A 27,771-nucleotide genomic window follows, 5' to 3' on the forward strand; every position below is an offset into this window, starting at 1 on the left:
TGTCTGTTTCTGTTATGTTTGCTTAACCTGTTTGTTTTGTTTTTCTTTTGTTAACCTTATCCTTGGTATGTTTATTTAATCTGTTTGTTCTGTTCCTAGTTGCTTCCTCTAATAGTCTCAGTTCTTGGTATGTTTGTTTGGCCTGTTTGTTCCATTTGTTTGTTTGGTTGGTTGGTATGTGTTTAGATTGATCCCCAGTTTGTTTTCCCTTGAAGCCTGTTTGTTCTATTTTCCTTTAATAAATATCCTGTGTGTATGTCCGTCTCCGCCTCCAAGCTCCATACCTGACCATGTGTTTCTATACCCTGATGCATTTCTGAGTGAATGCAGTATCAGACAGTATCACTGAGCTAGCGGAGTTATTTAGCTTGGTGGTAGATGTGATGAAACACGATATTACTGGTTATTTTCCCCATCCACTGGTGCATGGTGATGTAACTACAAATCAGATGACATTTTAATGGTAAATTGTGGAAAATGTAGTTTTTTTTCTCTTAACTTAATTCTAACTTAATTTAAATATATAAAAGAACTAAACAGTTTGACATTGCAATTAGAATTTCTTTATCCCAGTCTACTCTTTAGTAGTATGCATCTGACGCGCTCATAGTAAAGTGGTCATGTTATTGTGGGACGTGAGTTAGGAGCTTACTGGAGGAGGTCCTTGGTCACACCTTCCATGTCCAAAGTCATCTGAAAAGCATAAATCTCTCGGGCACCTATCTGGTTTTCATTCAGCAGCTGCGCAGCAGTCATCCAAGGGAAAAAGCACGGCTGTTTTGGCTGCTACTGCTCTAAATCATATGCGGAGGCTGCAGACACAGAGACGTCTGCTGGAACAGTAAAAGGACCTGCGTTATCAGAAGTAGGAATTAGAATTGCGTCCACAGAAAGCCTCACAAAATGGTTTTGTGGGCACAAAGGCTGCTCATTTTACTGGCGTTTCTGCAACTTTCCTGCGCTGTGAATGCCCAAGGAATAGGTAAGTGTATAACTTTAATATTGTTGACAATAATTGGTAGAGAAAAGCTGTTTTGGTTGAATTGAAGGTTTTGTGGTTGAAAATGGAGACAGTGGTCTGCAATTGGTTCTGCTCTTGGAAAAAAAAAGGTGTATATGTTTGCTGGCCTTCAGTTAGAATGCTGGACCTGAGGATTTGCATCTTTAAAGTGGATATATGGAATATATATATGGAATACTATGGGCCAAGCTTTGTTGAAAATGGATCTTTGGAAGTTTGGACACACCGCAGAGGGTCTAACCAATGTGCTGTGGTGGCACTAGGTGTGAATTCAGACACTCCATAAACTGGCATTTAGCCTTAAGCCAAAGCTGGAAATGGGCAGTGGCAGTAGCCTCCAGGAGCAGCTCTGCTAAAAGGAGACAAACGTTTGGCCACAGCTCAGCAGTACTGCTGGAAGCATTGCTCCACTTTTTTTTGAGCATCAGCTGACAAAAGGGACAATGGAATAGGTCCAGTATTCTCATATGGTTGGACATGCAGTCTCCTGCATTCTCCTGCTTAACAGACTTTAATCTGCTTACTCTTTTGCAGTCTATGATCTCCTGGTGTCTGCAGACTGTTTGCCTGATCTCCTGCAAGGAGGGCTGAAGACTAAGAATGTGAACGACGTTTTCATCCTGAGCACCTTCCAGCTCCACAACCGAGCTCCAACGCGTGTTTTTCGCATTTACAACCCTGCAGATAACAGCGATTATTTTGATTTCTCTTTGCACGGAAAACTCAACAAAGGTACTTTCAGTTTGACTGGAAAGCTTTTTGGTTTGAATGATCAGATGGTAAAGTAGCTGTGAGTCAACTTTTACAGTCTAGAGATGTGCCCTGTTTAATACTGGCAAGAACCTTGAAATACCATATGTATCATGGCACAGGGGTTATGATACTGTTTATTGTGATCTATTGCAACTGGAAACGAGACGATATATTGGGATTTATTATTTTTTTTAATAAAATTCTAGAAAAACAGTCTTGGTATAAAACACACCATCATGTGCATAAAATCTGAGTAGAAGAAAATTTTATTTTTTCTGCAATCAGAACAGCAGGATCTAAAGACCGAATACAACACTACTATCTAGTTTAGGGTTTAAACACTACACAAAATCAACCAGTCTGACACCAGTCTTGTAAACTATTCATTACCAAACATGTAAACTATTCATTACCCATACTGTGCTTAAGAATCCATACAGTATTGCAGAACATGATATTGTAAAATTTTAATATATCAAGATTTACTCCCACCCCTACTGTTTAAGGCTCTAAGGGTGGATATGTAGATTTTAAGGACTTTTTTAAGCAACTTTATAAAGTAATTCTAAAGTCTACTCAATAAAAAGGGGGTTAATTGGGACTTAAAGGAACACTCCAACATTTGTCAGCCTAATCTCTGTCTGCTACATCTGTAGCATAAGATTGATCACCAAAAGTAATCAGAAAACTCATTGACTAAGAGTAGAGTTGTGAAATAATTGAAGCCTCCTCCTCCCAATCGAACATCCTATGAAATTCTACCTCTGCCTCGTTCATGTGTTGATGACAAGGCAACTTACCACCACTCTGTCACATCCCTTTAATTCTAGCTCCACTTATCAGAGGGGCATCTGGCCTTCTACCACAAAGCTGTAGCCAAAACTCCAACTAAAGCCAAGCTCCAGCCAAGAGTTCTTTTACAGTCCCCCGTCTTTTACAGTTCCCCCCAAATGATCACATTCTGATGGCATTGTCAGAACTTTATTATCAAACCATTTATAATAGAATCCATTGAGCAAGTGCTTCTGAGAAACTTTTTAATGTGCTAATAAACTTTATGACAGAGGGTTTCACTGCTTTGTCCATTTTGTGTTTCTTTATTGTGTAAATAATTCAGATTGAATAGATCAATAGAAATGCTCTACATTACTGAGAATAAACTCTTATTATACCTTAAAATTTAAGACCATTTTTGGCTTTGTGCCAATAACACGATGCATCCTTGTTTCCCCTTGTGTCCCTTCATTATATTTGTGTGTCTTTACTGTGTCTTTAAGTCTTTACATAAATGACCCCTGTTTTGATTGACTGTCTGCTTGATACTATGACTCATTGAAAACACAGTACATTACTTTCCATATTCGCACTGTTTGGACTAGGGTTTGAATGGCTTATTTAGACACAGTAACAGGGTTCACCCAGAGATCAGCCAATCTAAAAAGAGTGGAAAGTTTATTTTCCTGTGATATGGGCCCTTTAAGCTACTTCAGACAATTGTTCTCCAGGGACTGAAGATAAAATGTCTAGACACTTACTAGACGCTTTCTCCCTAACTCTGTCTCCCTCAGTGTCTCTAAGGTATCTGAAAAGCAATGGAAAGATGGGCCATGCCAACTTCATTAAAGTGCCCCTGGCGGATGGCCGTCCACACAACGTCATGCTACACTTCAGCGGGCTGACACACGGCACGCCCAGCATGGCCTTGTATGCAGACTGCAGGCTGGTGGAGATAGTGGAGGACTTACCGGCCGCCTTCAAGACATTGCCTTCTGGCCCCAATAGAGTGGCACTAAAAACCATGCCCAGTACAGCACAGGTACAGCACACTCCAAACTGATGCAGTAATGTGTTCTTATATACCACTGGATCCTGAAAATGGCTCAGTGATTGGTTGTGTGTATAAATTGACATCTATGTAAATTTTTATCTCTCTCAGTAGCTGTAATTTAGCCCTATTCTGAAAGCATGTAAATAACAGACAGGGAGAGCTAGCCAGGCTAAAGTACGGCCTCCGCACGACAGGGTTAGTTTTAACTCTGATACAGTTAAGCATCTCTAGTCAATGTTTGCCTAATATCATTCTTAGAAGTTCATTATTTGATGTTTTTCATCCATAGATTTACCACATAGTAAACACACACACTCTATATGGCCAAAAGTATTGGGACACCTGCTCATTCATTGTTTCTTTCAAAATCAAGGGTGTTTAAGGGTGTCTCTATTGTCCAGGAAAGACTCTTTCTACTAGATTTTGGGGCATTGCTGTGAGGATTTGAGCATAACTGAGGTCAGGATGTTGGATGATCACCGCCTCACCTCATCCCGGAACTCCCCAACTCATCCCAAATGTACTGGATGGAGCACCAACCATTATTGCTGCTTATATAAATGGCGTCCTGGCAAGCGCCTAAAGAAACTTGTAGCACTATGTGTGTGTGTGTGTGTGTGAAATTTAACCAGAAGGGGTGTCCACAAACATTTGTACATAAAGTGTAGTTTTTGGAGCAGCGATTTGTTGGTTTTACCTATCGCACCTTTAAACATGACTGTATTGAATTGTGCATTGACGCACTAACAATCCAGTGGCAATGTTCCCCAATATATACAAATGCAAGAGACTCGTGTGTATAGAGTGTTTACTGGAACTATAGACATTTTTAAATAACCATGTTTTTGTTTTAGGATAGCGTGTCAGACCTTAAGCTTGTTCTGGGCGAGTCTATTGAGAGTGTGGTGGAGCTTCAAGACTGCACTCTTCAGCAGGGTGAATCACTGCAATTACTCGGTGAGAGGCTTTATTTGGTGCCATTAGTTGCAGATGTGTCATTGCAGAAAAAGCAGCGCTTATTATAGACCTAATCTCTGTAGGACTGACATCAAAGCTGGAGCAGGGCCCCATGCTTGAACTTGTAAGGATGGTGCAAGAGCTGAAGGAGAAGATGGACCAGCAGGTACTATCCACAATACTTTTCTTTTTTTTCTTCTTTTGGTATATTTTGAGACTCTTATTACAGGGCTTCTGTAGGTGAAGCAATTTTCTAGGTCACTTTGTTCTTATTATCCTAACAGATCCGGGAAACCGCCAATATGAGAAAAATAATTATGGAGTGCGTTCCGTGTGGTGAGGCTCCTTGTTGCTCTTCTTGCTCGCTTATTTCCACAAGGCCTGACGTGAAAATATTTGCAATTAGCACTGACCGTGCACCTGCAGTCACTTAGGCCAGCATTAGAAGCCATTCTAATGATGATGATGACTTCCTGAGACAGGCTAACTGAAGCATTCGGTGAATGTTTAGATGGACCAAAAGACCAAAAAACAGATGCAGCAGCCAAGTGTGCTCCAGGAGTTTGCTTCCAGCAGAGCATGTGTATCGAGACAGCGCAAGGCTTCGAGTGTGCACCCTGTCCTGAGGGCTACACTGGAAATGGGGTCCACTGTGCTGATGTGAATGAGGTAAGGTTTTTGCAGCATACGGTAAGACCTATAAGAAGGATTTCTACATGTATAAGCGTTGCATAGCACATTTAAGCAGGACTACAGCAATTATGAAAGTCCAGTGTCAGTGTTGAGTAGATAATGATACAAAGGACTGTATAAAGTAAATGACATCCTAATAAAACTTCTGGTGTTTCATGCATAGAATTGATTACTTTTCTATAACACTACTTCGAAGTGTCCATCAAGGGCCTTTATGTCTTTTGCAGAATGAAAAACCTTGTAGATACAAGCTGTTCATAAAAGTGTTGATTTTTTAAAAGCATTATTCAGTGCTTACGCATGTTAAGTCCATATGTACAGTGAGTCCAAGAAGTATTTGATCCCTTGCTGATTTTCTTTGTTTGCCCACTAATAAAGACACTATCCTTCTGCACTTTTAATGGTAGATATATTCTAACATGGAGAGACAGAATATCAAGACAAAAATCCAGAATATAATTTTAAAGAATATATTTTAATTAATTTGTATTTCAATGAGGAAAATAAGTATTTGATCCCTCTTGCCAAACACACTCAATACTTAGTGGCAAAGCCTTTGTTTGCAAGCACAGCGGTGAGACGTTTGTTGTAGTTAACCACAAGTTTAGCACACACACCAGGGGGAATTTTGGCCCACTCTTCTTTGCAGATCCTCTCTAAATCATGAAGGTTGGTGGGCTGTCGCTTGGCAACTCTGACCTTCAGCTCCCTCCATAGATTTTCGATCGGATTGAGGTCTGGCGACTGGCTGGGCCACTCCATGACCTTAATGTGATTTTTCTTGAGCCAATCCTTTGTTGCCTTTGCTGTATGTTTAGGGTCGTTATCATGTTGGAAGACCCAACCACGGCCCATTTTCAGATCCCTGGCAGAGGGGAGGAGGTTGTCCCTCAGGATTGTGCGGTACATGGCTCCATCCATCTTCCCAGTGATGCGGTGAAGTAGCCCTGTACCCTTGGCAGAGAAACACCCCCAAAACATTATGCTTCCACCTCCATGCTTGACGGTGGGCACAGTGTTCTTGGGGTCATAGGCAGCATTTTTCTTCCTCCACACATGGCGGGTGGAGTTGAGGCCAAAAAGTTCAATTTTGGTCTCGTCTGACCACAAAACCTTCTCCCAATAACTTGGTTCATCTTTCAAATGATCATTGGCATACTTGAGGCGCGCCTCCACATGTGCTCTCTTCAGCAGGGGTACCTTTCGGGCACTGCAGGATGTGAATCCATTGTTGCGCAAAGTGTTGCCAATTGTTTCCTTGCAAACTGTGGTCCCAGCTGCCTTCAGGTCATTTGCTAACTCCTGCCGAGTGGTTGCAGGACGATTTCTGACTGTTCTCAGCATCATTGCCACCCCACGAGGCGAAATCTTCTTTGGAGCACCGGGCCGAGGTCTGTTGATTGTCATGTTATACTCTTTAAACTTTCTGATAATTGCACCAATAGTTGTTACTTTCACATCCAACACCTTACTAATCTTTTTGTAGCCCATTCCAGCTTTGTGAAGGTCAACAATTCTGACTCTGAGGTCCTGTGACAGCTCTTTGGTTTTACCCATGTTGGAGACTTGAAATCTGTGTGATCTGTCTGATTCTGTGGACAGGTGTTTTTCACACAAGTGATTAGTGAGAACAGGTGGCTTCAGGTCAGGTAACAAGTTGATTGGGAGTGTCTAACTGGTCTGTAAAAGCCAGAACTGCTAATGAATACTAAGGGATCAAATACTTATTTCACTCCATGAAATACAAATCAATTAATATATATTCCTTAGATTTATTTTCTGGATTTTCTTTTTAATATTCTGTCTCTCCATGTAAGAATACATCTACCATTAAAAGTATAGAATGATCATGTCTTTATTAGTGGGCCAACGAAGAAAATCAGCAAGGGATCAAATACTTCTTGGACTCACTGTATGTAGTCTGTGGTTAAAGGGTAGCATTCATAAGGCTATAAAATCTATAAGCATTTTATGGCAACATACATAAACCTATACTAAGGCTTATTTCCACAAGACTCAAGAAAAGCTCAGGCAACACGGTGGCTTGATGCAAGGTGTTCTCCTCATGTCTATATGGGTTTTCTCTGTGGATTTCAGTTTCCTCCCACAGTCCATAAACATGAAGATCAGGTGACTTACTCTGAATTGAACTAACATGGTACGATGCATTAAAAGAAACTAGCATCTGAAATACGACTGCTTCCCAAAACTGGTGTACCTTGTTCGTACCACAGTAGTTCGAATCATGTAAGTTTGAACCACTGTAGTGCGAACTGCAGTGTTTCCAGATGTGTTCGGCCTGAATTTCACAGAGGGAAACTTTGTAATAGGCCATAATAAAATGTAAAGATTTATAAATGCTGGGTGTACTACTTTAGGCTCCAGGTTCTTATATCGCCTACGGATTGTGTCGAGGGTTAACTGTAAAAGCGTCCTTGGATATTGGAAAGGCACTACATAATTGGGGCTTAAGACCAGAAGGTCTGAACTGGCAGGACAGAAAGCAGTGGCATAGGGGCTTACCTTCTCCCTCAACATTCATGGCTACAAGACACCTAACCCCCAATTGCTCCCCAGGCACTGAGGTGGCATGAACCAACAGCTAAACTCTTGTGGGCTGAACAGGTAGTCCATGGTTGTGACATCACAACCAGGCTGAATCTAAAATGGGCTGTTTTTGCTGTCCATATATTTTGTAGATTTCTGACCAACAGATCCTAAAAGGCCGCCACAATCAGGAGGTGATATAGGAACTTGGAAGCCCAACGTGTTTTTAATCCTGTAGTACGTCCAGTATTAATTTTAATTGAAGCATCGAACAAATCCAAGACCTTTCTGTGCTTGTTATTATCCGCAAGTCTGTCAATTCAGTCCCATCCTGCAGACAGATGGGGAGTGAAAGAGTGCAATCTCTGAGGAGTGCGAGTGACCTTCCTAAAAAGCCAGTCGTTTTTTTCCATTACTCACTGCAGGACGCTTTCTCTCCTTGCACAGAGCGAGTGTCCTACTTTACTGCTGGGTGATCAAACCCATTCAGTAAAACTCTTAGTAAAAGCACTTCATCATGGCTTTATTTGCATTTCACGGAGGTCATCAATGTTTGTGTGCTGCATTTAGGATTTAATAGAGATTTTATAAGGGATTGAGGTAATCACTCGCCAGAAGAACTGACTTCATGTTTAAACCACAAATGCATGCTTGCTTTGTAATTAAATGAAAATTTGTGGAGAATCATCTTGTCAGTGTTTTGTGATCTGTGTGCTCGCAGTGTCAGGTCAACCCGTGCTTCCCCGGTGTACGCTGCATTAACACCGCTCCAGGCTTCAGGTGTGAGAGCTGTCCCAGAGGCTACAGTGGGGCAGAGGTGCAGGGGGTGGGCGTCATCTATGCTCAAACACACAAGCAGGTGAGAAAGCCTTCTCTTCTTTGCTGCACATAGTACAGAGAAATAGTACTTATGTGCAGTACCTAAATCGTACCACAAAAAAAAAACGTATATACACATATATAAATATGTCGAAGTAATTGTTGTTGTAATTGTTTTAACAATGATTTAATTAATTAATGTATTTTTATGTAAGTATAGTTATGAGCAGTTTCATTTTACATTTGTATGATCTGGACATTTTAATGTAAAAATAAAAATGTATGGGGACTTAACTGACAAAAAGTAAGAAAATAAAGAGGTCAAATCTGTGCCTGTGAGCTTTAAACACATTTTCTGAATAAAAATGTAAGGAATGTACTCTTTTATATATATTTTTTCTTTTGAGTTTGAATCAACATTACTGAGTATCCAGTTTTCAGTACTCAGTACAAATCTTCCAAAATAATATTTACAAATAGCCAAATATCTTCCATCCCTGGATTACTACTTATGAGAATAGCATGCTATGACCCCTAATGCTTGTATGTTTAACATAAACTATCAGGTATTCCAGTATTTTCGTTCACTGCAAATGATCTGTTCTTACAAGTATTTTAAGTACTTTTCTTGGACACACATTTCTATACAGCTACTAAATGCTATTTTGCTTTTTTTGTTTTAAAAAAAAGTGTAAGATTAAGCAGTATTTATTATATTTTTATTAAGGGTAAAATGTAATACACTGCTGTCCAATGAAAAACGTGTATCTACATTTCTGTAGCAGAATGGACCAATAGAAATGCTCTGAAGTGCTTTGAACGAAAGTCAGCGTAAAATAAGAGTTTCATCCAGGTTAAGAGCATTTTTGCCCTCTGCTGTAAAGTCACCGTTTTGGAGATACATGGTTTTCACTGGACAGCGACGAATAGTAACAGCAGTCGACGTCATTCTAGAGCAACACTGTGGAGAATGGGCGGTTCTTGCTCCCGGGCTCCCCCTGCTGTCGGGAAGTGTAATTCGCGCTTTGAGCCTCCTCCAAACGACGGGTCTTTCTAGAGGAGCTGAGAGGTACAGGACCCTCACAGAAAGTGAAAGAAACACGTGGACTGATGTGTTAGACAAATATTACCGAATTTGACACAAAAATGACTGATGGCTCAGCGCAGCGTTAAGCAGTTCTTGCGAACGTTTTCCTTCCTGCTTTAGCAAAGTTGGCTACATAGCTAGCGCCTGCTGTTAGCTAGCTAGCTAGCTAGCTATAGCTAACACCGAGAGTAGCATCGACAGCGAGGCTATTCTACCCGTTATAACTCAGTAGCGCGTCAACATGACTTTCAAACTTGTATTGTAAGGTAAACATGCTACATAGTGTTGCTGTAACACATTCATTTTACCCAATTTTCACCCCAACTTTAGCCATTTTCATTTTCCAGTAGCTAGCTAGAACTATTAGCTACATTGTTGCTAATGCTAATGCTAATAGGCAGCTAGCTAGCTAACAGACAACGCGCTACTTGCCAGTTCTGTCACATCAGCCATGGCCGTCCTACCCACCCTAGGACTCAAGGCCATAGATGGTATGATGATGGAGCCAGCACTTGGACAGTTGTGCCACTCAGGGGCCCCACATAACCGTTAACATTTAATGGAAGTAAATACAGCATCGTGTAATTGTGCACTGTTACTGTTGGTCCATTCATCGTCACCATCTTTTCTCAAATTATGGAAAAAGTCAATAAAAAAACAAAAATAGAGAGGGAAGTATTTTGCATTACAGTGACTATATGCTTGTGAATTGTCAGGTAACACCTGCACTGGGTAGAATTGCACTGACTGGTGGGGAGCATCCAAAGAGAACAAGGCCAATTAGGCTGTCTTAGTTCATTAGTCCCAACCACTGACCGCTGTGGCATTGCTGGGGATCAAATTTGCAATCTCGCTAACATGAATTTTGTTATTAACAATTTTTTTGTTATTAACATCATTTGTGTGCATCAGGTGTGTAAAGACATAGATGAATGCCAGAGTTTGGACAACGGAGGCTGCACTCCCAATTCCTACTGCCACAACACTGTGGTAAGATGTTCACCTCAATCTCTGTGTGTTTGTGTCTGCTTACCTCCTCCATACAGGGCAAGTAACCTGTACATAAAGTTCTGCATGGTTCTTCAGTTAATGGTGGTGCTTTCTCTTAGGGCTCCTTCAGCTGTGGAGAGTGCAAGCCTGGTTTCACTGGAGACCAAGTCAGAGGATGCAGATCTACTGGAACAGATTCTGGCTCTGATACAAGACCAGGGTCTGGCTCTGGTACTGGAGCTAGCTCTGGTTCTGGTTCTGGTTCTGGTTCTGGCACTGGACCAGACGCTGGAACCGCTGTTTCCGCTGCTCTCTCCAGCAGGCAGTGTGGGAATGGCCATTCTAACCCCTGTGATGCCAATGCTGAGTGTGTGGTGGAGAGAGACGGAAGCATCAGCTGTGTGGTGAGATGTTCATTTGTGTGAATGTGCCAGTTTAGCCAATTTGGCTGAGTTTCAACTGTAGTCTGGTTATAATTTGAATATGATGGAGTTTTTCCAGTCGTCTGGAATAGAAGTCGTTAGGGTTTATTTAAGGCTTGGTCTCAAAGAAAACTATGTTTCTTTGGGTCTTGACTCAATCTTTGTGTCATCTGGGTTTGTCTTATTCTTAGTTGGACTGGATCTTCATCTTGTCTAGCTCTCATTTGGACTTGATCTTGACTTGATTTTATTTGGGCTTAATCATCACTCTACCAGATCTGGAATGGAAGCAGTTAAGGACTAGCTAAAGGATTGGTCTCGAAGAAGACTCAGTTTGGGTCTAAATCTTGACTTGATCTTTGTGTCATCTAGACTTGATCTTGACTCTGTCTAGCTCTCATTTGGATTTGATCTTTACCTGGTCTTAGACTTGGTTTTTTTTTTTGATTTAGACTTGATATCCACTCAATCTCGTTTAATCTCATTTGGACTTGATCTTCATCTGGGGTTAGATGTCTTCATCATTTGTGACTCTCGACTCATCTTGGATTTGACAAAAGCAGTATTGACTACAGCCCTACAGTCAACTAAGTAACATTCTATTTTTGCTTCTTTAGTTTTGAACTGCAGCAATGAAGCTAATGTAGGTAAAATAATAAAGCTCAGAACCACCAGTTATGGTCGTTCAAACAGCTAAAACATAACACACCTGCCTCAAACCAAAATAGCTTAAAAGAGTTGTAGTAGCAGCCAGACAGGATTTACCTGTAATAAAAGATAATTTTGAGCATGTTTAAAGATAAGTGTCCTAAGGTGTCAGAAAACACCAAGCTTGATGTGGTTTGAGGTGAGTGTGCGATGATTTAGAGTTGCATCCAATGTGATGCTAATTGGGGCCTCTTTAACTTGTCACCTACATTGGCCTTTAGTGCAGTACAGAAGCAAACTTCAGACACCATATTGACATATTTACTGATGGACTTCTTTTGGGGGGAGGGATATCGTCTGAATGTCATTTTCTTTACCAAGCCATTCCTTGTTTTCCATCAGTGCAACATTGGCTGGGCAGGTAATGGCTACGTGTGTGGGAAGGACACAGACATTGATGCCCACCCTGACAGGAATCTTCAGTGCCAGGATGCAAACTGCAAAAAGGTGAACCTCTCGTGGTGTAATGATTCACAAAATTCATCATTTGATTTGATATAATGCAATAGTGTCTTGACTTGAATGTCTAAAATAAATGATTTTTTATGAATTTATAATAATTATAATATTAAACATTTGCATTTGTGTGTGTTTATATATGTTTATGTAATAAACAGCAGCAATTCTGTATATTCTCTATACTTCTATATATGTTAACCTTTCCATGTTCAATTTATTACAGCATTTAAGATTATAAAGCACCGTATTATATGAATTTTGCCTGATCCAATCATACTGGCCTCGGAAAATCAAATGTATGATGAAATGACAGACAAAACAGTAAATATCACCTCAGCTTAAAAACCACAACCCTAAAGTAATGAACTGTTTTCATCCATTTCCAATGACCTACAGAGAAGCTATAGCCACAAGCTAACACTAACCTCTAAGCTTATATTGCTCCGGTCTGTTGGATATTATTTATCATTGAATAACTAAATACAAGTCATATAAGATCCATAAGTGATGTCATTTGTGCTGCTTCCAGGACAACTGCATATACGTGCCTAATTCTGGCCAGGAGGACGCAGACAGGGATGGGAAAGGTGACGCCTGTGATGAAGATGCAGACAGCGATGGTATCCTCAATGAGAAGGTACACACCAGGCATCATGTCACCATACCACAGACGCTCCTTATTAGCGCTTTACAACGATCTCCACTTTATCTGTGTGGTCATAAAACAGGACAACTGCTGGTTGGTCGAGAATGTAGGCCAGAAGAACAGTGACGGGGACCTTCATGGTGATGCATGCGACAACTGCATAAGCGTGAACAACCCAGACCAGCGGGACACAGACAACGATGGACTTGGAGATGCTTGTGATGATGACATGGATGGCGACGGTAAGACCAGTTAAAAATTGTATTCCTTTACTTACTTACAGTGACAGTTAACCAATGGACTTTGCAATTATTGAGTATTGGAATTTGCTCTGTGATGTAGAAATAGTGATGTATGTGGTTGGGCTGAAAATGGCTCAGATACGGTTTTACAAGTTTATTTACAACCCTGTTCTTTTATCTCAGAATGAAACATGCTAATTTGTTGGATGAGCTCTGTTCTAATTTGTGTGATTCTGGCACTGCTATGGCTCACAGGAACTGCGTTGCATAGCAGAACATAGTGTACCATAACGATTAACACTGTAACAAAAACACTGTAATTAGTTTTGTAGTAATTCCTCTGTTTGTTCTCTTGGCACGGTATGCAGTTAGCTAGCTAAAGAGATTGTAACCTCTACGTTTGCTGCTTGTCTAGGAAACTGGGCACACTGTGTTTTACTTCTTTACAGCTTCAGGGCTATAAGGGATTTTTTTTTTTTTTACATAGAAGCTTCTTGCTATTAGTCTTATTTACAGGTGGATCTTGAGTTTAACTTTGATCTGATCTCATCTGAAGCTTTTACATAAACACCATCATAAATAAATACTAAGACATTCTTAAATCCATGTTAACATTTTTAATTGATAATTAAGTTAATTGTTTTAAAATTACTTGATTACTTGAAATGAAATAGCTAATAATAAAAAATTCTAAAAGTACAGGATAAAATATTGTTTCTATAATTTTAGCCACTTCTGTGCCTTTTTATACATAACAGTATGCCAAACAGTGTCCTCAAAAACCTCTACACTATATGGACAAAATTATTGCGATACCTGTTTGTCCATTGTTTCTTCCAAAACAGGGTATTAAAAAAGGAGTTTATCATTTGTCTCTACTGTCCAGGGAATGGCAGGATGTTGGATGATCAACACCTCACCTCATCCTAAAAGTATTGGATGAAGCCATCATTCCAGATAGCTCCTTAGTTCCACAGCTCCACAGCTCTTTACATCCCTCTAGCCCACACCTGGCATTAGGCTTGGTGCCAATAGATTCATGTTTATCTGCTCCAGAAAGTCGTGCGTGCGCGTTTGCACATCTGTATCAGCAATAGGCGCAACGTAGAGTAGCTGAATGCATGTAGAAGAGTAAGAATGAGTACCTACAAACATATGGACTTATAGTGAATTTAAAGTTACCTTCCAACACAATGTGATGATCTAGACATGCAGTGTACACAATGCTCATTGGTGTACATAAGCTCCTGTTGCTTATTAGCTTACAAAGCAATACAAAACTAAAGAAGCAAACTTACCACTAACCACAAACTACTGCTTTAAAGCCAGACTTTTGTATGAATAAATACTTGAGAGTGCCATCAGTTCAAAAATCCATTTAATGCAAGAAAAGCATTTACACTGAGGACAAAGTTGTCAAAGAGACATATTTCCACCTCCCTCATATTTTCTTTGTCTCTGCCTTGTCTCCTTGCACCTCCAAGGACATTTGTTTTCTTTCAGATGCAGAATCGTCTGCGCGTCATGTTTTAAAATATCTTTTTTCACTCTGCCTGTTTTTCATCCAGATTTTCTTGCACTTAGGTCATTTTTTATGGGGGAAAACAGAAGCGACTGTGTGCCTGCATTCTTCACAGTACCAATTAGAAGCACTTTTACAATGGGCTCCTTAATAGTCATTCAGTTGACAGCAGTGCACCTGGGGGTAGTGGAGAAAGGAGGGGTGGGCATTCTTACTGTAAAGTCTCTTTGAAGCACAGTATCAGTAATGTACATCTGAAGGACAATTATGTGTTCCCGTCTAAACAGCATAAAAAAGCACAAGCCCAGGCAGAGCTTGACATTTACAGTCTGTTCGGAGAGGCAGGGCTCCAGGCACTTGATTCAGTCGACTCGATCTTGCAGAGTCTGGTCATGTGTCCCTGGGCAAAACCACATTTCCACTGCAAGGTCCAGCCAGGAGTTGATGACCAGTGGAAACTATTGTGCTGCAGCCCAACTGAAACACTGCCACCTTGTGACACACGGACCAAAATAAACAACATGTGCAGGGGGGAAAAAAAGGAGTATTGTTATACACATGCCAGGCTTCTAACACATCAGTGTGGTGTTTGTGATTCCATTTGCTGCACTCCGTGACATTTTACAGTTCCTAGTAAACTTCACAAATGGGCCTTGTGCATGTTTTTACCGGAAAGTTCTGAAAGTTTACCGAAAAGAATGTAAAAAGTCACATATTAAAATGTATATTTATATAATATAAATTATATAATAAAATTAATCAAACATAACCAATAGAAGTGTTGTCAATTACTTGGAATAAATTTTACATTAACATCCATTCAGAGCTCTGAAATTTTCCCCTGTAAAGTCATCATTTTGGATATACATTTGTTTATTGGACGACAGACTGTGCACTCTTGTTCTTTACATTGTGTCACAATTTCATGACAAATTGAATGCAAAAAGTGGTGGTTTACATCAATGAGTTCATTAAAACGTCTCCAAAGCTCTCCTTATAGAAGTCTAGTATTATTTATAGTTATCGTCAAACACATCGTTTAGCCAATCAGTGCATTGGCTGTGGTGTCCAATAGAAATCTGTAAATCTCATATCAGAGATCACATTTGTTAGCCATTCTGATGGTTGATGTGAACATTTACCTGATTTTTAAGCCATTCAGTTGAGGACCTTTTCATGTTCCTCAGATCCTTGTTTCCTGTGACCTTCAGATCATGGGCTGGACATTCTCCTGCAAGACTGATTTTCTGGTAGAGAGCAGAATTCAGTTTGTTATAGCACCTGATCAGCAATGACTCCCCATACCATCATACTGCCACCACTATGTTTAATTTTAAACTTTATTCCAGAAGGCATTGGGGGTCATCAAGGTTTTTTTGGCAAATGTGAGATGAGGCTTCATGCTCCTCTTAGTTTGCAGTGTCTTTGCCTTGCCACTCTTTCTTGGGTAATCAGTCTCTTTATGGCGGTGGAATCAAGAACTGAAGCAAGGGAGGCCTGCGGTTTCTCATATGTTCATCTGGGTTCTTTTGTGCCTGTCTGGATGAGTCGTTGCTGTGCTCTTAAAGGAATTTTAGTAGACTGGTCACTTCTGGGAAGTTTCACTGCTGATCCAAGTTTTCTCCATTTGAAGATAATGGCTCTTAGTGTGTTTCTCAGGAAGCTCTGTAACCCTTTCCATACCAGTATATTTCACTACCTTCTCATCTCTTCAATGCTTTGGTATGATTAAACCCTGTTTAGCCTATCTCACATTGCTGGAAGGTCCTAATTTGTTGTTGTTTTTTTGCTTCAATCAGCAAAATCATTCAGAAACTGCACATTGAGTTCACCTAGTTGTGTTTGCCTTTTGTTAGATTTTGTTTAGTTTGCAAATCTAAGAAAAAAAAATACTTTGACAAAATTCAAAGTAACTTGATTTATCCCAGGTGCAGTCAATCAGCCTATACGTTTTGGTATTTAAAGTTTGCTCCTTGCCAGGCGAATATTGCTCACAACCACTGCAAATAGACTGTTGCCAATTATATCAGTAAATGTCTCCAGATATTAGTCTCTGTCTGTTTTGAACAGACCAGTTGTTGTGGTTTAGAACATGGTTTGACTAGTTTTTGTCTATAAAAGCAATAAAAAACTTTTAAAAATCTTTAGCTTAGCTCATTATTGGGGCAGCAGTTCGAGCAAATGTGCCAGTTGTAGCTTAAATGCTTGAAACAAGGTCCACCCATGTCATTGTCAGAGACTGATATTTTGGCAACTATTTACAGAGGTTGGTGAAGTCCAGTGTTCGATAGCAACAATAGCCTAGCATCTCCCATTGTAAGCTAAAGAAGCACAATAAGTCAGATATATGCCTGATTGCATCTGGGGTACATGACATTATGTATTTAGATTTTGAATTGTATTTATGTATTTAGATTTACTTAGAGAAAATCTAAGTGTGACTAATACTGTATATCATATTGCAGCCCTGTTTTTGCCACATATTGTTTGTATATCTTTCTAGAAATAAATATTTTGGAATCTTAGAAAGGATATGCATGGCTAGTTTGTGTTTAATATAGTTATTATTATTATATATATTAACAATTAACAGAGATGTTACCAAAGAAATTGAGTTAAGTTCCTAATCAGTTACTCATTATAATTTGACTGGGCAGGTCTGAAGAATATTCTCGATAACTGCCAGAGAGTTCCCAATCCTGACCAGCTGGACAAAGATAACGATGGTGTGGGCGATGCTTGTGACAGCTGCCCAGAGATGCCCAATCCCAATCAGGTACTTGGCACTTCAGTTGTTTCCATTTTTATTACTTTGCAGTGAGAAAGCTAAGACGTTGAGCATATTTATGCACCTTAACACATATGTAATTGTGTACCGTCATGTGAGAAAATTAGGACACCCCATTGAAGGTCTTTTTTTTAACACTTATAATAAAGTTGAATTATTTGGGCACAGTAACAGAAAATATGTTTGGTGCAAAGCTAACACTGCATTGGACCGCAAGAAACTGTGTAGCATGGATGTGAAAAGGGCATGGTTTGGACCTACTTGGCTACAGCATGGCCTGGCAAGCTCTCTATCATATCATTGTGAAATTTTTATCATATCAGAGGGGGCTTGAGGAAAATGTCAGACCATCTGTTAAAAAACTGAAAGCGGTTGTGGAAGTGGACCATGTAACATGATGTTGACTTCAGTAAACCCACCAAGGAATTGCTCAGAAGAAAGAAATGCAGAGGTTTGGAATTGCCAAATGTCAAAACCCGAATTTAGTCCTATTGAGATGCTATGAGCTGATATGTATGCAAGAAACTAGTCAAACATCAAACAGCTGAAAGAAGGAAGAGTTGGGGAAACTTTCTTCTAGTTGATGTCAGAGACTGGTGGACAGTTATAAAAAAAAAAGCCTAGTTGCGGTTCTTTTAGCCAAAATGGGTAATACAAACATAGGGTGCCCTCTCCCCCAATCTAACCTCCTATAAAGTATGTCTCTACCTTGTTTACGTGTCTATGACAAAGTCTTTGCAACTCTATCAGTCATTCCTGGCTCTACTAATCAGAGAAGGGAACTGGTTTCCTACTACAAACCAGAAGCCACCTGAACTCCAGCACAAAGTTCTCTGAATTCTCTCACCTCTCTTATAGTCTTCTCCCATACCATCATATGCTCATGGCATTGTCAGGGCTAGTAAAATTATAGTGTAAAGGTTTTATTGGTTTTGTTATATTGCCTTCATCTCGCAATATTGATCAAATGTAGATCAAATGTCCATGTTTAAATATGTTTATTCAGGGTGTGTCCTAGTTTTTCACATGAGTATACATGATTATATTATAAATACATAATGCTATATATCTGAAAACCATTAAGCATTTACCTTCTTTGCTTTGTCTTGCAGTCTGACGTTGACAATGACCTTGTAGGAGACACATGTGATACTAACATAGACAGGTAAACTTATTCATGTACTAAAATGCGTATTTAGAGTTTGTTTCATCATAAATGTTTACTTAATATTCCCAACACTAAATCTGTTTTTCCAGTGATGGAGATGGTCACCAGAACACCAAAGACAACTGCCCTACCATCATCAACAGCTCGCAGCTGGACACAGACAAGGATGGGCTTGGGGACGAGTGTGATGATGATGACGATAACGACGGCATCCTAGACGATCAAGACAACTGCAGACTGGTGCCCAATAAAGACCAGGCGGACGAAAACAGTACACACATTATCCCTCATGTCTCCATATACGTCTTCATATACAACAGTGTCATGCATTCTTTAACTTCCATTTTTTGTTTCCTTAAGAAGTTTTATTTCTCTGCACACTTTCCATTAGATGATGGGGTGGGCGATGCCTGCACTGGAGACTTCGACCTGGACCATGTGATTGACAGGATCGACACTTGCCCTGAGAATGCAGAGGTCACACTCACAGACTTCAGAGCTTATCAGACTGTTGTGCTGGACCCAGAGGGCGAGGCTCAGATTGACCCCAACTGGGTTGTCCTCAATCAGGGCATGGAGATTGTTCAGACCATGAACAGTGACCCCGGACTTGCAGTGGGTAAGTGTGCTCTGGCTCCCTCTGCCTCAAATATATCAAGGATAACGTTTGACCCCTGTGAATGGGGTCCCAGTTCTATACCAGTTCTAACTAGTGGAACTGGGAACAACTAAAATGAGGATAAAATTTGAGAAAAAGTATTATGTTGACTGCACCAAGACATGAACAAAATGCTAAATATTGATTTATGTTTTAAATATTTAAAATACAGCTGTCCATCTGGAACAGGGGTCACTGTTATCCTCTTGGTGAGCTACCTGCCTTTAGGATTGACTTCCAGCCCAAATCTAATTTTATCCAAGACCATGAACATTTAACCTGTTCCATGATCATCCAAGCTAACCCACTAATTGGATGCATGTTATATTATGCATAATTTATGCATTGAACTGTAAACAGTCATTTTATTTGGTATGAAAAGGTACATTGTAGATAAACTTACCAGTTCAACTAGAAGTGATGTTAGAGAAAACTGTCAACAGGGGAAAAAACATCCTTGGAAAATCTGAAAACTCTGGTGTGACTTTGGAAAGCCATTTTTTCCTTATGTATAAACTAACAGTACTTTAAGAATAATCTTGATACATCAGACTGCATTTTAAACCGCAGAATTGTTCACAGCTCTTCCTTTATAATGATGAATCCCATTGTCCTCCTAAATTAAACTAATCCTAAATTGCTAAATGTCAGAATCTGTGAAAACAGTTTTTCTCTTATGAACAGTTGTACAAAAACAATGGGCCTTATTTACTATCTTTTCTTTCGTAGGAATGCAATGTGAAAAAAAGAATAACTATTTGCTCTTAAGTTTATCCTTATGTTTTTTCTTAAGTTTGCAATTATGGAAAAGAGCACCAGGGGCCAGAGTAAAGACTGCTTAACCATAGAATGCTGTAAATGGTCATCTCTGGCAATAATACAGGTTTAAAAATCCAGTTTATGCCAAAATCTTTTCTCAAAACTATTTCTCATTGCTTTTTTTTAAGTACTGACTTGATCTTTGAGGGAGCTTTTAGAAGCATTAAATTCTTCAGGTCTGGTTCCCACTGCCACCACTGTGATCAATTCGGACTTTGTTTACATCTTAACAATTTAATTATGTAGAAATTTCAGAACATCAGAATACAGGGTAGGGTAGATCTAATTCAATCAGAGCTCATTTCTTACTTCACGTTGCTCTTCTCAGGTTACACAGCATTCAGTGGGGTTGACTTTGAGGGTACCTTCCACGTGAACACAGTGACAGATGATGACTACGCTGGCTTCATCTTCGGCTATCAGGACTCATCCAGCTTCTACGTGGTGATGTGGAAGCAGACGGAGCAGACCTACTGGCAGGCTGTGCCCTTCAGGGCCGTGGCCGAACCTGGCATTCAGCTCAAGGTTCCAACCTTGCCTTTTGATGTTCTTTTGATGTTCAGGCTCTGTGATTATCATTAGGCTGCTCTTCTGGCCTCAGTAAAAGTGTCTTTAGAGCTTCAGGATTGGCCTCCATGCAAAAGCATGTGCTGAAATGTTTAGTGTAATGTGTTTGCAACCACAGCAGTGATTAATTTGGCATTTAAATAATGGTTGCAGCAGTCAGCTTTGCATATCTCTCATGTGCACCAAGGCTGTAAAATCCAAGACGGGGCCCGGGGAGTTTTTGAGGAATTCTCTGTGGCACACTGGGGACACCAAAGAGCAGGTGCGTCTGCTGTGGAAGGATTCTCGTAACGCGGGCTGGAAGGACAAGGTCTCATACCGCTGGAACCTTCAGCACCGGCCCCAAGTAGGATACATCAGGTGAGCATTTAAACTTTTAATTGCAGTTATCGAATCATTTAATATAGTGACTGAATCATTTACAGTAGATGCAGAATCATTTATAGAAGTAACTGAATCATTCATAGTAGATACAATCATTTATATTAGGTTCCAAATCTTCTATAGCAAATACTGCAACATTTATGGTAGATACTAAGTAATTTATAATAAATACTGAATAAACCAATTTCAAATAATAACCCAAGTCTTCTCTGTAAATATAAGTGGAAAACTAACCTTAAACTATATCTTTAAGTGATAAAGTCTTAAAGGGCTTTGGAAAACCAAAATGTCATGTTTTTAATGAATGGATTTGATGAACGTGTGAAATGTAAATGGGTTCATGTGTCAAATGTGCCATTCACTCTCCGGTTCAAAGCTTTAAAATCATCATAGTTATAATGACATTTATATAGGACCTCTCCTTCAGCCTACAGCAGTTACTCCATTTATTTACATTGACGTAATTAACACTCAGTAGTGGAGTAACTGAAAAATATTGTTGCTGTAACGTAAAAACCTTTTATCTCCATTTTTTACTTTTATTTTGTTTGTTTGTTGGTCATCCTGAATCAGGCAGTTGCTCTTCACATTGTGCCCTAACTTTGGAAATACAATGATGCTGTGCTATGGCAAAGACACCCAAAAGAAGCTTCTGCAATCAAATACCCCTGTTTTCACCTGGTCACTTCATGTGACTAGTATACATGTGACTGTATTCTGATAAGAGTTTGGCCACATGCATTTACACTTGGTAGTCGAATACGTCTCTCATTAATCAGACGGAAATCCGAATGCTGTATGGGATGGAATACACAAATTTGCTCATTGCGCAGCAATTATTACTGGGGTTGGGTTGTTGAATGCGTTGGATGTCATTTGTATCTGGTTTGAATGAGTCTTGTGTGTTCACACTGGCATTTTTATGTGGGTTGACCTTATTTGGATACAGTCCTGATACTCAAGACGCATGAAATGGCCAGGTGTAAATGGGTTCTGTAAGAATTTTAGTTTGACCTTAACTTAGTGGGGCAGTGGTGGCTCAGCGGTTAGAGCGTCGGGTTATCGATAACAGGGTTGTGGGCTGATTCCCGGGCTTGGCAAGCTGCCACTGCTTGGCAAGTTGCCCTTTACCCGCTCTCTGCTCCCCGGGCGCTGGAGTTGGCTGCCCACCGCTCTGGGTGTGTGTGTGTACTCACTGCCCCTAGCTCACTAGTGGTTGTGTGTTCACTACCACAGATGGGTTAAATGCGGAGGACCCATTTCGCTGTACAGTGCACACTGTACAGTGACCAATTACTGTACACACTGTACAGTGCACCTTTACCTTTACTTGTTCCACCTTCTTGGATCCGGCCTGCTATTTGAACGTGGTGTGCCTCACTGCAATCAGAATAGAGATCATTTAAATCAACACTTTTTTAAACAGGTGGAAGACCTTTAAATATAGTAACCATAACATTTTCTTTTTGCTTTTGAAGGGTCCGTTTCTATGAAGGCACCAGTCTGGTGGCAGACTCCGGAGTGGTTATTGACACGAGTATGAGAGGAGGCCGCCTGGGTGTCTTCTGCTTCTCACAGGAAAACATCATCTGGTCCAATCTGAGATATCGCTGTAACGGTGAGAGAACTACTCGTGCTAACGCTTCAACAGCTCTCTGCTGATTTAAACTCCTGCTAGAAAGTTTTCCAGAAACCTTTAACACATTTCTCCCTTCTGCACGTGTGTTCCATTTACAGACACAATCCCGGCAGACTACGAGGAGTACAGCGCCCAGCACATCTCCAGCTAAGAGGATTCAGACTGGACAGAACCAGTAATTTAAAGGGGTACTCCATCCACAAACGCTTACATGGCTAATAATGAGAGAAAGCTTGTCTGTTTTGTAAATTAGTTCAATTCTGTTTCCTTCACTGTCGGCCATGTTCGTATTTTTATGGCAAACATTGCTTTGAGCTTTCAATAACGTGAGTCAGTTCTAGGAACATGGCTAAGGCAAAATTATGAGCAGAGCTTTGCTTTACTTGCATATATGTATCCATTTTATGCACAACACCATCAGTAAATCTGATCTCTTTTCAAATGTGTAAGAAAAGGGATTATATGGTTTTTGGCTTAGTGAATCAGGGAACTGACAATGTTTGTTAAAGTGGTATGTTAAAGGGAAGAGTGTGTTGAAGGGAAGGTTAATAATCAAGGCAATGTCTAATCATGTCTAAATTCTTCTGGGTTTTATTTTTTAATTGTTCTGTCACTGGAGCTATGAAACCAGTTTAAAACATTTTTGGTTAAATAAGTTGTAAGCAAAAATCCCTGTTTACATTTTAGAGCATTGTACTACTAAAGCTACTTAGTAGTATGGAGGTGGTGGGGCAATAGATGGTCAGACATACAAGCTGAACCAATCAGAATCTCCAGTTTAACTGGGAATGGGCCAATAGACAGCCAGACTAAGCCAATTACATTTCTTTATTTTAGGTGAGGGCGGGACAACAGAGTTAAACTCACAGACTGAACCAGTCAGAATCTATGTTTCAAGGAAAGGGCAGGGCTTTTCACAATTTGTGACAAACAGTGAAACCAGTGAGCATGCGTATTCAGAGAACAGGGATCCATTTCGGTCACAAACAAAGGCTTCCATTCCTTGTTTGCAACATTAGCCCCAGAGCTTCAGTGCAAAACCAATGATGCCAAATTCCAACACCAAACAGGTCTTAGCCGACAGATTGTGTCTGGATTTTGGGTGGAAGAAGACAGGTGTTGAAATCTGATCACATCACAGACCTGAAAACATTGTAAAAACACAGACAGTGCTGAAATCTAATAAAAAATGTAGCTGATTCGGAACTGCAGTATTCAGATTTATGAAATACTCCAGTGTTTTTCAGTCTAATCTCCATCTAATGCATCTCTAGCAATTTCTGTAAACCCATATCACTATGACATTAATTATGCCACCACACAGCACATACCACAAGTACCATATTACACTAATTCTGCTCTTTGGCATTAGCTCACCTTAAACTCCAATACACACATGTACAGAAGCACTTCAATAAAGCTCATCTTTTCTGGGTAAATCAACACAACTTTTATTTTTGTAACATTTCAACATTTTTGTATCGAAAAGCCAAACAAATAAACAAACAAAACAGTCAAAAGTACACGTTTGATCTTACCTGTCTTTTGCAGCCTTGTGAAAAATCTCACAAAGTATTGAACAGGTAAGAAATGGACAACGGCAAAAAACATAAAAAAAAATTATCCATTTTTTTGTAAACTTAGTCAATTTTTTTGGAAAGATAACAGTTTACATCATGCAAAATTAGTAAGAACAACACAGAAATAGCAGAGTTATACCCTTGTAAATAGTAAGAGCACACCTAGTGGTCATCTTTAGAATAGACACTACAATAAGTTTTTTCCTTCATCTTTAGCTTGTTTTGGGTAAGAGGTTATGCTTAATCTAGACATGGACAGTGTGACCGAGAGCACCAACATATTCACAGATATAGTGAAGGAGCATGCCTGAATGCACTGTACTTTCATGAATTGTAGGGTAGTGTTTTAGTAACAACAGAAGCTTCCAAGACTGGAATTGTAGCAAATACAGATATAAAATGACTTCCATGGAAATATACTCTTAAACATAAAGCTCCTTAAATGGTTCTTATTTTAAAACTATTATTATGTCCTTTACATTATTTAGAGGTACATTTAAACTCCAAGGGTTCAAACAGTCAATCTCCCTGAAGATAGAGCCAACATTTAGACAGCTAGGACCACTTAGGAGCCCCTTTCACCTTTTTTCACTCATTACTAGGAGTGTACCTGTCCTGGAAAATGTAGGTAACTTAATATTGTTTAGACTACATCTACAGTAGTGTGCTGAGGTCTTGGCACCCCTCGTCAATGTTACACGTCTGCACACTCTGTTACTCTGATTTGAACATATTGGGAAAAATATTTCTCTGTCATATTTATGTTTCCTGTAGATGACATTTTTAATTATTTTTACTTAGAAATCAACAAAAGACAACAGCAGTGTCCAAAGCTTTTACATAAGATGGTCTATAAATATAATATTACCTTTCAAATATGATTAATACAGTGTTGAAAGCTTTTTATTTTAGTTTTACCTCAGAAAAGGTGTTTGGTCACATGTTGGCTGCTTTGCTCTGTCGCACCGTGTCACACCGTGGCAAACAGCACAGGATCGTGAAAATGTTCTTCAAACATCAGGTTGTTACAGACAGTGCCAAGACAGCTAATTCTGAGGTCATATTCTGTAGTTCTTTTTAACAAGGTGTAATCAATATATAAAATATATCAAAAGGGAAGGGAGGAGGGTTTCTTCTGGAATATTACAAAGCACAAGACACAACCCTAAACATAAATAAATTCCAGTTCTAGGTTTCATTTGACAAGAATTTTTTTCCCCATGAAAGGTTATGACAAACACACCATAGGCAAGTAGGAACTCAACTAATACAAATGCTACATTACTGTTAAAGGGTGAAGTACTGTCATTATTCAACTGTATGTGTAAACTAAGCTGAACAGTTTGTACTATTTTCTTTCACCAAACTGAAAACACTGAAAAATGAGGAGCTAAACCTGACAAATCAGAACATTTAAAAGGTAAACTGTGCACAGGGGTGTAACAATGTCTTTGAGTATAAAAGATGATTTGTGGTAAAATGTGTTATTCACTCAGAGATGACGAATGCATGTAAGCTTTGGACATGATTACGAACCTGCTATGTTCAAATATAATATCTTAAAGGGGCACTCCGGCCTAAAACTAGGCTTGGATGTTGTTTGCCTCCTGCAGTATGTAACACATACTATAACCACTGGGAATCACAAAGAAAGAAAACTAGCTACCTGGCATCTGCATTGGCAAGCTAATTAAAAAAAAACTACATCAGAATCAAATATTTAAAAAATTGAAACAAATTCAAAACAGCCCACCACAACAATTTACCCTACCTTTAAGGTACACCATGAGCATCATCAGAAGGGGACTCCTTGATCTTTGAATAGGAAAACCTAGCTCAACAGATATGCACAGCACTACTGTAGGAGAGTAGGCATTTGTACAGCAGATCTAGCAACAGTTACACTAGAGTGCCCCTTTAAAATATTCCAGGTCTATTTGAAATGTAGGAGGACTTAATATTTTTTTTAAATTATTTAAAACACTGACTTATTAATTAAATGATCACAGTTAAGCTTGTTAGAGTTGCAAGTATGCTGCAGTTAAAGAGATTATTCATAAGGCCTGATGAGAGTTGCTTACAAGTTGATCCACTCTTTATGTCCATATCCTTTGACTTTTCCCTTCCAAAAGTAAATGACTGCCACACTTAACTGGACAAAAACACTGAGCATCTCTAAATCGGCCATTAGGAAGCATAGCATTTTTCTCTCTTGACATGAACCAAACTGTTCTCCAGAAGTTCTAGAAGTTCATATTTCTCTGCTATTCTTAAGCCTGAGATTAGAAGGAGAGTGCATCAGGAATATATGCCCTCCATGACAAACATTAGCTGTATTAGGCTAAAACACATAAACTGGCCCCCTATGTATGTATATAGCTCAGGATAGTGGTTTATTCATTTGGAAATAATGCATGCATTTGCATGAGTAACTCTACTATTTTGGTGTGTCTACAGAAAAGCTGTTCAGTAGAATGGTAGAGGAAACAAATGTAAAACCATAAAACAGAAAATCTCAGAAGGAAACGAAAGCTGTTGTTGACTTGCATAGAATACCTCATCTAACGAAGGATGCAAATGTAACACGCAAGACACTTACAGGTGATGTGAGCCTGAGCAATGGTTTGTTTTCATACCTTCATGTCATTTTTTTTCTTTACAAAACTGAAACATATCCCTCCCGACTGGCATGTAAGCAAAATGGAATAAAAACCCCTATCTGTAACAAAGCTCCATAAATCTAGAAAAAGAACAAAACATAATTTGCCTTTAAGGCACCAGATAGCTTTTTTTTTTTTATTTTACCAAGAACTAGTACAAATAAAAACAGGGGTCTAAAAAAGAACTTCGGAAAACAGTCAGTAACAGAAAAAAAGTCTTCAAAAGGTTTTTTTTGTGTACAGTGGTGGTAGGATGTATTTGGAGATTGCTTTTATGCTTCAAACCTCTTTGGGAAGAGCATGGGGGCCACCAGGGTCCACATGTAGAGAAAGAGACACACCCAGCAAGATACCATCTTGATCCAGAACACTGACCAGCTGCCTTCCAACAGCCTCTCGATCTTTGCATTGTCGTAACTGCAGAAACACACAGGTTACATAGAAATCAGCTTAAGTCAGTCAACAAAGTTCAGCCACGCAGTTAAAGCAGCACTAGTAGCATTTTTATCTTAATATGATAAGCATCTCTCCGTTGTTGCTACTCCAGATTAGACAGATTAGAAAGTCCTGTTATATTACTCAGCCCACATGCTTCCAACACGGTCAGTGATGGTTCTGTATTTCTTAGCTTGTCCAGAATTGCATGTGTAAAGTGTGTCCTTCTCTTTAGGTGTGGCTCAAAAAGGTCTGAATAATGTTTTAGGTGACTGAGGGGTTTGAAAGTACTCTCCAGGTTGGAAACACACTTTGTCCAAATGTTTGTAGTCACCCCTTTTAATGAATGCATTCAGCTGCTGTAATTTGCACCTTTTGC

At 39.6% G+C, this 27,771-nt stretch overlaps 2 protein-coding genes across 2 annotated transcripts in view; one reads left to right on the forward strand and one right to left on the reverse strand.

The window, feature by feature from the left end:
* Positions 1-740: 740 nt before the first annotated feature.
* thbs4a (thrombospondin 4a) lies at positions 741-24,224 on the forward strand. Its single transcript, XM_072665095.1, has 21 exons — positions 741-982; positions 1,556-1,753; positions 3,343-3,590; positions 4,457-4,559; positions 4,643-4,725; positions 4,844-4,895; positions 5,071-5,228; positions 8,521-8,658; positions 10,618-10,695; positions 10,815-11,099; positions 12,168-12,272; positions 12,814-12,921; positions 13,013-13,172; positions 17,352-17,470; positions 18,595-18,647; positions 18,740-18,921; positions 19,042-19,269; positions 20,456-20,652; positions 20,882-21,054; positions 22,557-22,696; positions 22,816-24,224. Exons 1-21 carry the CDS (start codon positions 904-906, stop codon positions 22,866-22,868), a joined length of 2,940 nt encoding a protein of 979 aa, XP_072521196.1. The 5' UTR covers positions 741-903; the 3' UTR covers positions 22,869-24,224.
* Positions 24,151-27,771, reverse strand: part of serinc5 (serine incorporator 5) — a 30,757-nt gene continuing 27,136 nt past the window's right edge. Inside the window, exon 12 of the mRNA XM_072665096.1 lies at positions 24,151-27,374. Coding sequence (XP_072521197.1) covers positions 27,230-27,374 — 145 coding nt within the window. The 3' untranslated portion in view covers positions 24,151-27,229. The remainder of the gene's footprint in view (positions 27,375-27,771) is intronic.

Source organism: Salminus brasiliensis, chromosome 20, assembly GCF_030463535.1.
Source record: "Salminus brasiliensis chromosome 20, fSalBra1.hap2, whole genome shotgun sequence".
Classification (NCBI taxonomy): Eukaryota; Metazoa; Chordata; class Actinopteri; order Characiformes; family Bryconidae; genus Salminus; species Salminus brasiliensis.

Coding starts and splice junctions, on each gene's coding strand:
- thbs4a (XM_072665095.1), top strand. CDS start 904: ATGGTTTTGTGGGCACAAAGGCTGCTCATTTTACTGGCGTTTCTGCAA. Junction 1,754..3,342: donor GCACGGAAAACTCAACAAAG/GTACTTTCAGTT, acceptor TGTCTCCCTCAG/TGTCTCTAAGGTATCTGAAA. Junction 19,270..20,455: donor TGACCCCGGACTTGCAGTGG/GTAAGTGTGCTC, acceptor TGCTCTTCTCAG/GTTACACAGCATTCAGTGGG.